This window comes from Bombus fervidus, chromosome 4 (assembly GCF_041682495.2).
Source record: "Bombus fervidus isolate BK054 chromosome 4, iyBomFerv1, whole genome shotgun sequence".
NCBI classification, from domain to species: domain Eukaryota; kingdom Metazoa; phylum Arthropoda; class Insecta; order Hymenoptera; family Apidae; genus Bombus; species Bombus fervidus.
The window spans coordinates 18869415-18887595 of NC_091520.1; the positions used below are offsets into that span (position 1 = coordinate 18869415).

Sequence of the window (18181 nt, forward strand, 5' to 3'; positions counted from 1 at the left end):
GATTGTATGCAAATTAAAAGAAGGAACAACGCAATATGTTAATTTTTCAATGAATTGCTTCCTCCGCATGTTAGTCTTACTAACACCTCTTTACGTTATATCATTGCTTACGTGTCAATGAGATTCTTTTAACATACAAGATATCCCAGATTTCTTCAGCCGAATTTTGTTCGTATACTTATATATATTTGGAATTTGTTGTTATTTCTTAAAGAACCTATATTTAATAATACATTGCTGCTAATTTGCGGAAAAAAATTAATGCGATTTCAAATCATCGAATTTGGTAATATTCTGGCTGACTTTCTATCTCCCCTCAAAAATGTTGTTAAGTAATTTTATATAAAAAAGTGCATAATAAACATGTACAAGCGTAATGAAAATATTGAAAAAAATATTGACAAATTGAAGTTTAAAAATTCTAACTTTAAATTATGATGTAAAATTGAATCTCTATGAATGTTTTTTTTTTTTTTCAGTATACTACTATACCAGTATACTAAGAAAATATATTTACTTTCAAATAGACACTTAGTACAAGGATATCAATGACGATATAAATATTCGTTGTCGTAGGTATCGAGAAAATATACACGAGCATTGTTTGATTTTCACAACTTCTTCAAAGAAGATTTTAAAACGAGAGTACGTGTAAAGTCGTGCGCATTGAATAGAACCCTCGCGGCGAAACTAAAAAGACACGCGGCGTGCGCGAATGACGTTGTGTTGCTCTTTCGACATGAAGAATAAAGGATGACTACTCTGAAATGCACCCCGTTACAGCACGGTCAGAGTCAGTACACAGGGATTGAAACAATCTCAAATCCCGTCGTTTACATCTAACGTTTGACTAAGCCCCTACGCAAACGAAGGGTCGCGCAAGCTCATTGAAATTCATTAAAACCCTCGCTGAGTCGATCCACTCTTTTAACTTTCTTATAGCTTGAGCAGAATTTAATAATAACGGACATTACACGATGTTTATTATCGTTCTTAATCCCATAGGCTACTGTTCATAAATATCCGGACACTTCAATAACACTATCGAATGTAATAATATTCGTGCAATAACAGTAATTGAATTTGAGCAAACTATAGATTAAATAAATTAATGTAAATTAATGACGAATTAATGAATTTATATATTTGTTGCCTTCTTATAAAATCTGCTTATTATAAATTCAAATCATTTATTAAAAAACGTAGAAATAATATATGTATAGCGTGTTTGAAAATGATTTGTCATCAGAGTTCGTGGCGTCATTCTACGCCTCTGGATCTACAAAAATAAAGTAGTCACAAAATTGATCTTGAAATTCAATGACAAATTTTTTTGTTGCATCGTATTGTACTCATTATGAGGATCAAGAGTCACGAAGGGAACGTGGGTCGCAAACTCGACTATTCTCTTGAAAAAAATGTTAAAATTCTATTAGTTTCCAAACTCATTTTATTTGTAACGTGGTTATATTTTCCGGTTAGATGCAAGGAAAATAGCACGTATCGTCGCACGTAGATACCCTGACGTTCCTTTCTTCGTTGCTGTTTAATCAACCCCGGACTCGCTTAAGAGCGAACTATACTGAAAATGACGAGGATATCTAAGACGTTGATTTTTAACTGAATTTACATATCCGAACGGATTATATTTATCTAATTAAACGAAAGAATTGCGAAAGAATGAAAAAAATATGGGAAACCGTCAAAAGACGATAATTAATTACAGCCGCGTGATTTATAAATTCTCGAAAATGTTATTTTTTATCGTGGAAGATGTAGCCGATTGTACGCGAAACAGAGCCAGCGAGAGACACCAGAAAATTAGACGCAAGCTCATCTGTCATTTTAAACAAGACGTCACGGTAGGAAGGTACCCCATTAATTTTGTCAACCGACGTTCCCGGCGCTGGGTACACGAATTACAGGAGTCGTTTAACCAGGCGATATCTCACGATTTGATGAACGATTTCCGAGAAAACAAAAACTCTTTCGGCGTCGAGAATTCTCCCTCGGGTCTGTTGCTTCAGCCACGATGAAGAAACGCCAAAAATAACTAGTCGAAGGAATCGGGCGACTTTCATCGAGAAAGGGAGGAGAGCTTTACGGTGTTATCGGTTCTCGGTGAAGAAATAGCGAATAACAGGCGTGTGTATTATATCGCTTTATTATGACTGCAACATCTGCGATTTGTACATAACGTCTTCGCACAATCTCTTTTCGCTTACTATGTACACAGTTTTCGCCAAGATAGGACCGTCTTACGGTGCTCTATTTATAGCTAACGCTTACACATATACATATATGTAAATATATACAAAAATACAAAATGGGTATTGGCACACTCGAAACACTCATCATGTGGCAAGCGAAGCGTATCACATCGTTTAAAAATGTCCAACACGTTTTTGCTCGATTACACGACTTCCTGAGTAAGGAATTGGCAGTTTACGCTGATGCAGGGTTTGGCAGTTCTTTGAAACGTTGGGTTTGCATGATGATATTTCGCCGGATAAGCGATATACTGCCAGGTAAATATTCGATTCAGTCTTAACATGGAAATAAATTATGCGTTACATACATCAAATTTCTACCGTGACTTGTTACTGAATGCTATTATAAAGATTACGTGCCTGCGTCTATTTAATACTCTTTTCACAATACATTACATAATAGACTCTACAGAAACGAGTTTTACGATCCAAGTGTTTATAACTTTTAAAACATTCGACTCGATTCTCTCTCTTATAAAATACATATGAAACTACGTGCCTATAGCCACGAATGCTTGACTTTTTGAAAGTCTTAAAATTATCGTTTAAGTACTACTATTATATACATGTTCTATCAACGATCTTCTTCTTTCAGTCACGTTTGTAATTTTTAGAAATCTTTCGGACACAAGATCTATGTATTTTGTACGAACTGCATTCGATTTCAATCGTATGACGATTAGACGTATCTGGTCAATTGAGTGTGGAAATCTTGAAGACAGACTATCAGTTGGCTAAACGTCGGTCTTTCGTCCGCGGACATCGCCCAACAATAAGCCATAACTGCGAACAGCTCATCGGGACAATTTATTGGTTGTGCTAATCTATATCCATCTCTGAGGTAAGAAGCCATTTCAAACGCGTCGACTTCCACGTACGGTTGCTGTGCTAACGTCGTAAGTTCCCATAATAAGACTCCGAATGCCCACTGCAACATTAATAAATATATATTAATATCTTCTTTTCTTAATAACAAATTTATGGTAAATTTCTAACAAAATTTGTATAATTTCTGGAGACAATAGAAAGTTATAGAACAATCGTAGCTATTCAACAACCTTTAGCAACCATCATATTCGTAAAAGTTTGAATAATACCCATAAATTGAAACGAAGATCGCGTTCAAACTGCATGCTTTTTGAAACCATCTTAATATCCTCTATAGTGTGTAATCGTATTATTTATTTTGACTTCTGTTTTCAAAATGTAAGAAATTCTCTAAACCGAATAAAATATATACTCGAGGATGATCGAAACATCGAAATATAATTAATTCTCTTTTTATCGATTTACTTTTATTATATGCGTAAGCAAAAGTAATAAAAACTTTGTGCGACTTCGGTTCTTAAGTTGATAAAAAATTTCCAAAGACAGTTGATTTACTCACAACGTCAGAAGCAGTGCTGAACGCTTTATTAAGCAAACTTTCAATGGCAAGCCACTTTATCGGGCGATTCTCGTTGTCGCCGAGGCAATGATAATCCTGCGGGAACAGGTCTCTGGCTAAAGCGTTGTCCGTGATTTGAACCCTCAGATCATCGTCAACCCTAATGAAATACAACATTGATCGTTAAACATCTTCGAGGTGTACTAACTGCCGATACAAATGCTAAGGTGCGGGGCAAAAGGAGCAAATAAGCTAAGCGTGGCTTGGTTTAAATTTGTCGACTGGTTGTTCACGTGGTAATGCAAAAAGTCGCGCAAAAGGGATCTACCAAGAGGAGCATTAAGGCCATATCCGCGAGGTGAAACAGTAACAGTCGGTAATTAAAGCAGTCTCGAGCCACTGTATTTATTGCTAATTAATGCCGCACGGCCAATTAATATCGCAACGAAACGTAACAACCTTAGCTTTATAACGCTTCGAGTGATGCTTCGCTAAAATATTCAGTGCGGTATATAAGTTATAAAAGATCGCTTTTATGCTCGAGCAGAAATTTAAAAAATCCGGTGCAATTAGAATTTCCATGTTAACGAGACATCCGTTAAAAATTGCCAAGTACGCGTGAAATCCATTTGACCGTCTATTTATAGATGTACGAATAACTATAAATAAAAAGTAAAATGTTTTTGCTGGAAGCAAGGCTTTAAATAATTCTGCTTTTTACTTACACGCAATTCCTAGCGGCCAAGTCTCTGTGCACCAGTCTCTTTCTATGAAGATACTGGACCCCTTTGGCAGCTTGAAGGGCCATTTCCACGACTTCTTGCGTGGTGAGTGCTCTCGGTGGCCCTTCGCTGCTCAACTTGCACCTCAGCAAGAACCTCTTCATGTTCTTGTAACCAGTGTGCGGATACAAGAGAAAAGGCGCGCTTCTGTCTTCGATGGAGACACCCAAAACAGGAAGCAGCGCTGGATGACTCAAACCGTATAACGCCAAACCCTCCCGTAATAGAAGAGCAACCTGAGCGAAGCAAAGACAATGAACTCGATCAAAACTCGTGTATACAAGTACATAAAGTCGTATAATAACATGGTTATACCACTCGGAACTAATTGCGAGTGAGTTAAGAGGAAACTTGGTATGCTATAATTTCATTAATAATGTTGGAAGAAGACAAGTTAATTGGCAGACGAAGGAAAAAATACTTACTTGTGATTGTGATGCATGTTCAGCAGCAGTTTTCACTAGGACATCCCTCGGGGAGGACGCACCCTCTTCGTGATAACTGCCTCTATACACGCGACCGAATGTGCCTTCCATTTCGATGCTGAGGAGGCGTACCCTGCATCTGTAACAAGTGCGAAACATGATTACTTCGGGATTCGTGACTGCACCATCAACGAAACCAATAATTATTTCGTACAGACTCTGGAGTCCTTCTTTACAAAATTATTGGGAGGTTGAAACGATCGGCCGAGTATCGAAACGGAAGCAGCCTGAATAATCGAAGCAGGTTAACGTAAGTACTTCGAATCTTTTTTTACACTCGTGTATGCTTTCGGTCTTCCCATCTATACCTGCCAAAAACTGGATAAATTTGCTCCTCGGATACTTCACTGCCGTAATTTAATTTTTCTCATATATGTATGTATTTATTATTAGACTACGGATATTTATGCAAATTTATGACATTTTCATGAAAACAATGGCACGAGCAGAACTACGATAGAGATTCGTTTTATTTATTTAATGCTATGGAGAGTTTTATGTTATTTATTTAAATTTATTTTATGTTATTCAGTAAAACTCACAGTCCATTAAAAAAAATCAGGTTCACACAAAATCCTCAATCTTGTGTGATAAAAATCTAGCCTAACATATATAAGAACATTTATAAAAGATTGACATATAAGTGCTTTACTCAGTTTACTTAGTTTACTCGACTTAGTTCGTTCAATGCTTCAATAATCTTATTAGGTACAGATTAATCATCGTATTTGTTAACTATCGAGCGTGAGACCTGTTGTTCCACTCGTAATACTTTAGCTAAATAATATTATCTACCTTTGAACTGTAATTTCTTGAATCCTTTCGTGCAATTCTCGACTGGGTCGATCGTCTAATCTTCTGTAAGTAGAAGTAGATGTTGCAGAAGCAGGTGGAGGTGTCTCAGGTGATAGAAAAGTCTGTGCAGGTCCGACTCCAGTGCCTCTTTCCACACTACACGCAGAACTGAGACCCCTTGATTCTCTTAAATAGCAAACATAATTTCATATGAAATTAAATACGTTTAAAAAATTTATAAATTTATAGAAAATGTATGATTTTCTTTTATTTGCAATAAGAGAATTTATAAATTTAATTGGTATATATCCCTTCGTTATCTTTTTCTTTTTTTTTTTAACCAATATGTCAATTTGACATTAAGAAGCAAATTAAATTGGGAAAATCTCTTTATTATATGTATACGAGAAATGTAAATAGGAAAGCAATAATTAGTAGTTTCTAACAAATAATAAAAATACTAGTTTGTAAAATATTAAGAATAATTAATGACTATGTGATTTAAAATCACTTACTGAAGAGGATCCCGATGTCTCCTAGTCTTCTTGTCACGCACGTAATAAGCAATAACGAGAACAAAAATCGCTGCTATGAACGCGCAAGCACAACCGATAGCAGCATAAAACACTTGTCCGCCAGAAGAGGATCCGGAAGCTGCGACAAGAACTTCTTCCGCTCCTATGTTACTTTTATCCTTCAAACAGATTTTCTTTCGTTTAAAGTCCAAACTGGTCGTGTTTCTTCTCGACAGGGAGACATTTATCCGAAGACTCAAGTCGACCTCCGCGTCATACGGGCCACAATGCAATGCCAAAGCCCAAGTCTGCAATCCATTGACTGGAATTTCACCAGCCTGTGATATATTCAGGGAACTACTCAAGGCTGATGGATTGCTGATGTCTACCGACATTGTATACGGCAACTGAAAAGATTATTGAATATTTATAAAGGCGTTACTAACTTGAACATCGAATAAATTCGGTTATTGAGAATGGAATAAAGCAACAGAATGTCGATCGAAGTAAATTATTTGTAATGCTTTGCTGCAAAATTTATAAATTATATAATAAAATAGCTGCGTATTATTAATATACTTTACACGCTTGTATCGAATACTTTGAAAGTTCATATGATTTTTCATTGGCGACTCTACATAATGATCAATAATATCCAAAATATACGACGGTATAATAAGTTTCAAATAGTATAATCAGGAAATTTTTCAAACTTTATCGCGTCGAATAATCTGGAACGAGGAAAGATATATTTTCTCTGGCGAATCGGTAGAATAAAGAAAAAAATTGTTCGTCCGTGCGACCCAAATTGCAATTTCACGTATCCCAGCGCGACTCGCTAAATGAACACAAATGAACTCGCATTTCCGTGCCGAGTTACGCGTTTACGCGCACCTGTTTCGAGCGAAATGTGCAATTTCCCGGCGGATCCATGAAAAGAAGGAAGGTACGGTAAATGCAAATCACTGGAAATTTCTGATCTACATAGACTGTTTCCGCGTGTAAGGGGAAGAACAAAGAACGAATCGGTAGAGAAGAAATAAAGAAAGAAGTGGAGAAACAGAGGAAAGCAAAGTGGAAGCGAGGCAAAAGGTATTGTTTTTTGAGAATCGATGAAGAGCGGATAGGACAATAAACAAATGGAAGAAAGTCGAAGGACGGAAGGGGTGAGAGTTGCTACTACTTGCTCGTAATCACGCGAACGTTGAACCTTCCTATAATCTGAAACGTACCATTCTCGGAAGACAATTTGCGCCCAGTGGAGGGCAAAGTGAATCTAGAAGACCGCGGGCGAGAGAAGCCCGAGGGATAAGAGAAAGGAAAGAACGAAAGAGAGAGAGGAGAGAGAGAGGAGAGAGAGAGGAGAGAGAGGGAAGGAGGGAAGGAGGGGGACGAGGAAGAAAAGAAGAGGGGAAAAGAGATGCTAGATCAAAGAAAGAGGAGCTCGGTTGAAGGCGAAGAGCTCGTAGCTGATTACCAGCTCGCAATGATGATCGGTTCCCAACTAGCCGCGGAGAAGGCACCTCGTCAACTTGCCTGCTTGTCGCTACCATGCTACACTCCGTACACTACACGCTATACGCTGCACGCTTTGCGCTGTATACGTTATAGGCTACTTCAACTTGCGGTCTTTTATGACCACGAGCGACCAACTACGTGCTGACAGTGAATGCCTCTGTAAACCGGCTAACCATTCGACTTAAACTGTCAGGAATTTTTTATGATTTTTTTCTCTCCATTTTCTGAACGCCTCAAAACAACCCGAGACTTTGCAAGAAACTCGCCAAACAACGCGGCAGCGTGAAATTTTACGAACGTGCCGTATTTCTGAGGATTCTTTTCCTAGAATTGCCTCGGCAAATATTTTACTTAAAATATGCCACTCGCATATTATCGACCGCGAAAACAGGAATACCAAATTCTCCGAATTGAAAAATTTACATTTTTGGATACTTCTATAAGCATTTAAAGACAAAATATCTAACGATAAATAAATAGATCTAATTTTGAGCATAATATAGCCTCCCTAACTTATTTATGTAAATTGGCATGTTTCTTTATATTATATTTATATTTATACTATTTCTTATATTATATATATTTTTTATAATAAAATTCTACCAATGTTATACATATTACGTTCTTTGCTTAATTGAAATGTTAAGTTGTTTAAATAAAAAGATAAATGCTTTAATCTACAAGAAAAGCAGACACCTTTTCCCCGTAATAAAGACTTCTCTTCGTTAAGCTTGGATTCATTAACACGAAATTTACTTTTGCCTTTGGAGATAATTTTTAAAATTAGAAGAATTCAAGAGAAAGCTCGCAAAGTGTACTCAAATAATATTATCTCAGTTTCGGCGTTATTATAACGTTATTCATATATCATAATGCTACAATATAATAAACGAATAACGTAACCACGATGAAGTACTGTACTGAGAAAATGTTAATTATACCGCATGATACTTCAAATCATATAGAATAGACTTCCTAACTAACGTTAACCTTTTCAAAATATACTGCAATCTCATCCATATTCAATCTTCAGTACTATTTAATTTGAAATTGATGAGATACTACTCGAATCAGTAGTGTACATTAATTTTTACAAAATTATGTGGTAACCATTATGATATAAAATAATGTATCGTGTTAGATAGTCGAGAAAGATCGTAGCGTTTCTTACATTGTGTTCTGTTATATTTTACATACTCTATATCTGGTGAAATGTGACGAGAATTATCTGTTATCAACTCTTACAAAATACTATTTAACCTTAAATGTATCACCTAAAGAATAAAGTTTGGTATAACGTCTGGCAGATAGTCGTCTTTTAACAAAAACGAAAGGCCATATATTTCGGTAAAAAGTAAATCAAAATTGTTGGATCCTAACTCGAATTTTTAACATTTACCAAGAATCTTTCCTATCACATGATCATCATTTTTTCTGGCTTTTACAAAACAATTTGCGTAGTAAGAAACTGATCTTTCGACATTATGATCTCACAGCAACCCAACAAATAGCAAAAATTTATTGAAAGAAACGGTTCTTATACGTTGCATCTCGTAACTATAAAATTATTCAAAACTTTCGATATTTATGTCGTGATTAAATATGCAATATTTACAACCGCGCTGAGAAATAATCTATCTCTTCTTCTCAAAAAGAAGGATAAATTATATTCAGTAGAAAAACGAAATATGATGGAAAGTTAATTTATTCTCGTCTCATAACTACAGAGCAAATATAACACTAAAATCAAACTCGCAAACAATAAAATGAAATTATAACAATCATTTAGTAGTACGCAGATCACCCCTCTAATTTCAATAAATTTACCTGTTAGATTTTGCATACTGCTACATAATCAGATCTGGTTGCGTTATGTCTTGTGCCTCGTATCTGTATAAGGATTAGAAATTTTACATTGTTTTTATAGTTGTGAGTGTTCTGTTTAAACAACTCGAACGTTAATTATAAATTATAATCGTAACAGTCTTTAGTTATTCTAGTACACAGCGGAAAATATACGTACGCAATTTTATGAGTTTAACTTTTTGTTCGTTTACTAAGTCACGAAGATAATATGATATTGAGAAGTATTACTTGTGTACGAGTTCGTAGAAAACGATCGAAAGTACAGTGACGAATGAATTATTAGTGTGTTGGGGAAAATGCTTTTTGCTAACGCGCTCTCGTTGAGGACGATGGTACTTTGACAAAGTGGCGGCGAAAAGTGGACAGAATGCAGCACAGTGTCGGATTGACTCGTCGACGATGTGCGGAAAAAAAAAAGAACAGATCCGAGAGTAGGACAAAGTGGTCCAGCCACTTCTTCGAGATGTCTCGATGGAAGAAAGAGGAAGAAGGAGAGGAAGAAGCCCGGAGACTGATGGCCAGCGTCGAGACATCCGTCACCTTCGCGACAAAACCGAGTGCCCCGAACGCTACTTAAGCGCACCAGCTACCTGCCAATCAAACTGACCACTTTTGAGTCACATCGAACCTTTCCTTCGACAAGTTCATTCCATACCCTCAAACGAAAATTTATGGAGTATCAAAGAATCTCGTTGTTCGAAAAGATGTATCTGTATCGAATTAGTATTACATCTATACTATATCGTTTTAATTAAAATCTTCTGCTTTTAATCACGTACATTTGACGATTTGAAAAATCGAATCAATCACGCATCGAAAAATTAAAAATAACTTTCAAAGGGACTGTATCATTAATTTGAAAATTTTCTTCCAAATATTGTTTAAAAAATTTCACAATAATTAAACTAAATAATTAACTTAGATAATTAAACTAAAATTTGGATCAAATAAATGGAGTTTTACTGCACTTTCCTTGGAAACATTCATAGGTACAAATAAAAACGAATCCTATTCATTTCTGCTCGATAAAGCATTCTTCCGTTACTGATTTCTTGCTTCCCAGCACGATATTAATCCCTGCGGCATACTATTGATAATTCTCTCGAACGCAACCCGGATTGGCGAGATTTGCAACGATTTTAACGAAAGCGTTCTTCGTCGATTATATAGAAGGTCTTCTTATAAATTCATTTCGAAGAAGAATACCATGGTGAGTGCTGCGCCACTGTGGCATGAATCTGAGAAACGGGAAGGACCGACATGCCTCGATAATCTGGATAAGTACGTCTCGTAAGGGCGAGGAACGGAACGGACAAGAAGGAAAGAGCGAAGGCTTCGAACAGTTGCTCAGTGACCGTTCAAGCTTGAAGAGTTTTCATCAAGGATTCGTCCGACAAGATTCTCTCGTCTGTGAGATCTTGCCATCACACGGTTTCCTTCGTTAACGGGCGAATTTATCGTGCCTCGCTCCTGGTGACTTTGATCCACCGTGACGACCAGTCAAAGAAACGTAAATAGGGAATAAAGCAAACGGAAGATACGGAAGCTACATTTTAAGAGCCGCTAACGCTTCTTTTCATTACCGGGTTCGCGTTTCCCTTGCGTTTTAAAGTCGCGAGCTTTTTAACCTCCTTTACCTCCTCGAGATTTGCGTCGTTTGAGAAGAATTATTTCAAAGAAATTACATCAAAGGTCTGTGCCTTTGTAAAACTTACCGGCCTACCGGCGAGATTTTCCCAAGTGAAATGCAGCTTGTGAACCTGCGCTGGCACTGGGACCACGAATTTAATGGCATACTCGTTTATAACGCCTTCTCTTACGTAAAACAATTCTGCCTGAAGACCTGCAACAACACGACAAATATTTTATCGATTAAAGTTTTCGAACTGTTATTAGTCGATCGTAAAATAAAAACGTCAGAACTCGTATTTTTATCTTTTTGCGATATTATTATTAAATACAAATTTCTGGAATAAGTTGCGAAATGTCGAGAATTTTATTATCAAGTTAATGATAAGTATTTGCAATAATTTAATGTCGTGTAATATTTATTCTTTAATTTTTAGCATGTAATATATCATTGGCAATTCTTGGAATTTTCATACTTAATAATTTTCGGACAGTATATATAACAACATTTCTCAAGCCTTAATAAATTTAAGGCAAATTTCAATATGTACTCATATAGACGTCACGTATCTATTTTATCGACAGATATAATTAATATTTATCGTGTGACGTAAAGGATGCAAGTTAAATTCAAGTAAATTGTTTAAAATTATGTAGCTTCGTACAATCTATTATGTTAATAAATCACTTAAGACTCGATGGAAATAACTTACATATCTTTAAATATGTTTTAGAATACTGAAATTACTATATTCATTCTCTGATCTTATCTATAATCTTAAATAATTAAATTAGTTATTGATATCACTGCTACGAAACTATTTATATATTCATTGATATCTTCTCTGATTTGAGCTACTCAGATCGCAATATAAATTCGCTTTCTTTGAATGTAAACTTTATCGGTTAAGAAGGTACGATTTCATGCTCACGAAACACAAAAGCAATGACGTCATGATGAAAATGGGGTGCGACTATCGGTGGTCGATTTCGTGAGTAAAAGACTTAAGTATATTTACGTCTAAAAGTGATTCATAGCGACGTGTTCGTTTTACGATTAATTAACCTAGCGTGTGTAATTCTCACAAATCTTTAAAAGTCACGTATAGCGACGTGTAGTAATAATTCTATCCGGTTCTACTGTCTATATTATTGGATTTCGTTAGCGCTTCTCCGTATCTCCAAAAGTTTCGACGCAATTTGATTCTTTATATGACACTAAAGCAATTTTTTCACTGTTTGCGGCAAAAGATTTACAAATCAGACATCGAATATAATAAGCACATTAAATTTCATACTAAATCAGTAGCGCTTTTAAATAGCACTTTTAATCAACGCAAAGGAAACCGATAGATTGCAGTTGCACAACCGACATAGAAAATAGAGAGGAGAAATTAACTTTAATCGTTAAGGAATAAAACACGAAGAAAGTGCATATTTCAGGTAGATTAAGCATCCAGTTATCTTCAAGGAGACAGTTGATACAACGTCCACGAACCTCAGCACGAGTAATAGACTACTCAAACGCGAATACAAATCGTGTGAACCGAAGCGAAACAGAAGAGATCCTGCTTCTCCTTGCAATTTACCAAGTGAGAAAGAATAAGTAATGGTAGTACGAGCACATTGTCTCGAAAAGAAGGTGGTTTCGCTCTGTCGATTTAATGGGCTTGTTATTTTCTTACATATATTTTTACAACGCTTCTGTGAAGTTTAAAGGCACATTGAAACGCTAGCTTCGCTACCTCCGTGCCACTTAAAAGTGAATTACGATTACAAGAATTTATATCGGTGCTTTAGAAAACTCTTCTTGAGTTTCTCCTACTTTTTTGTATTGCAAGAAGCTTTCGTTTCCTTTGTCATTAAAGAAAACATTCGTTTTCCATTCCATTAAAAATCATTCGCAAATTGAGAGTTTAACAAAAACCAAACACGCTTCAATAAGAGTAAAATAAGAATAAAACGTATTTTGCAATCAACGAAACATTTGAATATTTCTCCGAAAATTCAGTCTCGAATGAATAAGTTTTATTTGACAGTTTTGATTAGTCTTTACATTAAAAATTTCTACACACATTTACACCCTGTATACAAATACAAATACAATACAATTACAAATTACAATAATCCAAGATACGAATTAAAAGTTACTGACACTAACGATAAGCGATATTAGGAAGGTAAGAACATTACGATTGCTAGCTACATTGGTATATATATCGACAAACTATTCCAAGAGAAATTACAATAGATAGTGGTGAAACTACACTTTTGTTTAATTTACGTAATCAAGTCATTTTAAAAAGATGATACCATGGCTAATAATTACCTACGCATTGAGTATGTTGTTGAAATTATTTTAAGTACGATTAAAACTAAGTTATCGCTAAAGTTATTTTAAGTACCATTCTTATCAGAAAGTTAGTAAATATTCGTTAAATGGTTCGATGTCCAGAAACGCCGTGGCATCTGGTTGTTACGCTACCGAGTAATCCGCATTCAGAAGCTACAAGGTTACGTGGGCGAGTCGACGAAGGTGGAAGATCGGATAAAAAAAAGAAACGAAGGGGGAAAGATCGCGCGAGAGGGAGAAGGAAGCAAGCACACGTCGTGTACTCCCTTCGAGGGTCTATGCTTGTATCAGATACGAGGGTTAACGAGGCACGAGTTGGATTTTTAAGTCACCCGAAGACAATGTGCCGTAGCCCCCACAATCGTGTCTTTGCTTTTGGTCCTTCTTCTTCGTTTACCGTCCCTTTCCTCTCGGTTCCATCGGCCTTCGGCCTTTACCGGTTTTCTGCATCAGATATCGTATGCCCACGACCTCAGCACTGGCTATTCCTCCAGCCAAAGGTTGGCCGCCTTCCCTCCTGGGGACCAGGCGCAGTGTCCGTCGTAAAAAAGACGCAATATACCCTGTAGGATCCTCTCAGAAAATAATTACCTTTAGATTCTCGAAACCCTGCTGAGTTATCGCCGCTAAAAATCGAATCTTCGTCCCCTACGAGTAGGACACTTTTATAGGTGTTCCGAGTATCGATGATCCTTACTACGTCGAAAATTACCGAGTCATCCGGACGAGAGACTCTTTGTTCGGACGTTCGAAGAGTAACAAGATCTTTCTCTCGATAAACTTCACTTCCTAGAGAAGTCAACCGCAACGTTTTAACTCTGCAATACCGTTTTTCTGTTTTAACCTCAGTTCGATCATTGTTGCTGCTTTTATCGAAAATACTTTTGAATACAGATGTAACTGATGAGCGATGAGAAAACATACAAAATGATACGATTTCTGTGAATAAAAACATTTTAACGCGTTTTGCTATTTTACGAAACCTGCATTACTTACTTAGAATTGGATACCAATTTCGGTATTTAAGTCAACGGCAGGTACTTTTCAACACTCGAAAGATGAGTATATACGACACAAGCATCGAGGCAGTTGGTCTATTCTTTGCAGCAGCCTAGCCATGACCTCGTTACCGGTTTAGGTATTCTTGAAACCCTTATCTAGTCGGGGGTTCTTTTACGCATTTATGCGGGAACTTTGCACGCGGGTAAGCAAGGGGTTGCGTATACCAAGGATCCTTTGATGTCTGGTACGCTTGCAGCGGGCCAAAGTGCAAGCAAGAATAGTAGAGAGAAAAGAAAAAGACGAAGGAGATGCGGTAAGAGAAAGAAAGAGAGATAGAGGGCCCTTTCAACGAAGGCGTCGACCCTCGACAACGAGTGCCAGACACAATTGTCACGAAGGGTTCCACGGTACTTCGAACCTTTCCTCCTGGTACATGTACGATCTCTAACTACACCGACCGACGCGCCTATTGGTAGAACTCTCAAACTGTTACGGAACCCCCTTACAGCCTGCTGACACCCGGAAAACATGCGGGATCAAAGATAAGAAACTAAGGAAACTTTCAGACGGCTAGTCGGTTCGGTGAACCTGCGCGCAAACAGATATCGATCAACAATATCTAGAAAGCGAAACAAAGGTAGTAAAGAACCCTGCAAGACTTCTGGCGTTATTTTTGCTCTTTGCTTTCGAGCTCTTTGATATGCTTATTCTGTGCTGTACAAAGGAGTGAGCTATGCTGCGAGAATAGAACACAAAAAAAGCTAGGCTTTGTGCGTTGCGTTAAAAATTATTTTAATGCATCTGTTAGCGTTATGATTTAAACATCGGCTAGAATAATATATAAATTCGATATTAAATTGTAATATATTATTTAACAAACACAAAGTGTATAATATCGCATACAAGTTTGTAACGTTGAAGAAAAGATGCACCAATACTATCGAGTTTTCGAGGATTCTATAAAGCATTTAAGAATACAATGGTCGAACGAAATGGTCGGTGTAGAATATAGGAAGTAAAAGGAATGGAAAGATACGGAGCTTCTCTCCCAGAGGACGATCTTCTGAATACTTTATGCCTTTCAAAGTGGTTCACTATTATGGCATAGCATGCAGGACCTTTCACTTTTATATGCTGTTCGGATACATTATACATGTATGAAAGCAAATATTTTCAAGGTTTTACAAAGAAGCCAAATGACGCGTAAAGAGTATAAAAGAATGTATGGAAAGGAAATTCTAAAGAGAAATTAAGAAAATTTCACACTGTCAAAATAGAATGTCGAGCCAGCTTATAAAACGGGAGCTAACGATGAAAATATAACGCTGTCGCATCGAGAAAGAAGTCTAAAAGACTTTCAGACTGTCAAGAAATAAATTTCAATTATATATAGAGAGACGTAGAGTTATTTGAGTAGGATATTTGGTTCAAGGTAAACAATTTGCTTTATAACTCATTAAACTCGATTATAAAACGTTTTTCTAGCGACCTACATTCGAAAACATATTATTTGATTGGATGTTAGTGGAATACAAAACAGTGCGATATACGATACATTGAAAACTCGAAGGCCGTAATTTCCTACTATAAAAAAGTAAAAATTTTGTTGAATTAATATTAATACTCTCAGTCATAATTATCATAACCTAATAACGCGTGTATATTATTGTATTTACTTAAAGTGTTGCTTACTTTATTAATTATAATACCTCCGTGCTGACTCAACTAAATTTGCGATATAGTTTTTCGAGTTATTTTTCCGTTTTTGATACCTTTTGCCGCACGCGAAGTATCTTGTTATTCTTTCGACGTTATATTAAGGACTAATAGTATCTTATGATATACAGTAAGTTTGATTATTCGTAATAAACTTCAAAGTCGAATTATAAGATTACAACTGAATCGAAAAATTAAAAATGTTAATATTTTATACAAAACCACAGAAAAATTAAGACGAAGGATCTGTTACATCCGTTTGAACGTTCGAGCACACATAACCGATCAATTTTAACAAATTTTAACAATTTTAACAAGAACTATCTTCTCTAACTGTCACGCCGAATTCCTAAGGTGCTTAATCGTACGAGAAACAAAAGGGGCGGGAAAAAAGCGTTGGTACAAAGAACCGAGATAGAGAAGAAAAGAGCGTAAGAGTGTTCGTTTCGCGAGGCGCGAAACAGCCGGCAAAATTTCGCAGGGCTTCGTGTCCCCCGCTGTCAAAATACGGTATAGAAGCAAGTTGACGAGCGAAGCTCCAAGAGTCGTGGTATAAAAGAGAACTGAAAAAAAGGCTTGGTGAATTGCGGGCTAGCTGCGGGGCCTCCGATTCTCTCTGCCCCTCTCCTTCTCTGGGGGCCCACGGCTTTGGGTCAGAAACCTAACACCTTTGCAGCGCAAAACCCACGGTACGTTTATAACGAGATCTTCCCGTAGCGAGCCTTTTAAAATAAGATGACGGCGGGTGGCAGTACTACGAGGGAAGAAAATAGGGAGAGGGAAAGGCAGAATGCTGAAATGCAGGTCGAAGGAACAGGAAATATTAGATTTACACGTCGTGACGCCTGCTTACAATGCACCCGCTCCGATTTTTGTTCGATCCCACTGCGATTCTGCGCATCAAGCTCCTTCCATGCACTGCCAACCACAATGAACATTCTTTGTCCTCGAACATGCGGAGTTAGATCTGCTCCTTTACAGCAAATGAAATTCGAAAGGAGTACGCGAATACACCAAATCGGAAGCTGCTGTGTGGAGACAGAAGCTTCTCAATTTACAAAATGAAATCGTGAAACAATTTTTGTTGGTATTTATCACGAAAGACGTGACAAATATATGTGTAAAAAAATGGAAAATATTACAATGTAGGAGTTGATACAGACAACCGGTGCGTCGCCTTGCGATTTCGTGTCAGCAAAGCTGTGCGATTCGACAGCATCATATTTTTAATGATGCCATGTGCGCAAGCGTGTGATTAAAAATTTAAAGCTGTCAAATTGTACAGCATCACCTGGTGCATGGTACAAAATCGCAACAATTCTCGTTACTCGTGCCCCACATCCCAGACCATTAACGAACTTATTTCACAGGAAATAACGCAATGACAAGTGAACGATGCGAAAATTATTTTATTACCAACGTAAACTAATCGTAGACTTGTAAAACGCATCGTAGAACAGCTACTTTCACACGATATAGTAAAACCTGAAGAGGAAATCGAATCTTTGAGACGAATTTCGTTTCACAGCAATACAGACGTGGTTCAAGTTTTAGTCGCAGGAGCCAACGCGGTCGAGCGCAATCGATGATTTACGAGAAATTTATCAAAAACCTACGGTGAGGATTCCTATGAAAACTCGAACACGTCAGGCCGATCCAAAAATGATCCGCGAGGCGAGGTTAACGACCAGATCAGGCAGCTGGTACTCGCCGATACCTCAACACGCAGCCTCGAGAGATCTAATAACGTATCCATGTATGCTTGTACAAACGAGCTCGCATTTATATGTGCATGTGCATGTATGTATACAAGCGCGTGCTGCCGCTGCATGGGATATTTTTCACTTTCGCCAGCGCGGGCAA

General features: G+C 37.1%; 1 protein-coding gene across 2 annotated transcripts in view; it reads right to left on the reverse strand.

Moving 5' to 3' along the window:
- Positions 1–2146: 2146 nt before the first annotated feature.
- The window catches only part of Dnt (tyrosine-protein kinase Dnt), a 28591-nt gene continuing 12556 nt past the window's right edge, over positions 2147–18181 (reverse strand). The window contains exons 1-8 of one of the 2 annotated variants that reach the window (XM_072001933.1): positions 11334–11462; positions 9580–9642; positions 6235–6641; positions 5720–5905; positions 4865–5003; positions 4383–4675; positions 3658–3817; positions 2147–3198 (exon numbers count right to left, since the gene is read on the reverse strand). In XM_072001933.1, coding sequence (XP_071858034.1) covers positions 2950–3198; positions 3658–3817; positions 4383–4675; positions 4865–5003; positions 5720–5905; positions 6235–6629 — 1422 coding nt within the window. In that variant the 5' untranslated portion in view covers positions 6630–6641; positions 9580–9642; positions 11334–11462 and the 3' untranslated portion in view covers positions 2147–2949. Of the gene's footprint in view, positions 3199–3657; positions 3818–4382; positions 4676–4864; positions 5004–5719; positions 5906–6234; positions 6642–9579; positions 9643–11333; positions 11463–18181 lie in introns of those variants that run through there. The other variant, XM_072001932.1, reaches the window with a different exon arrangement.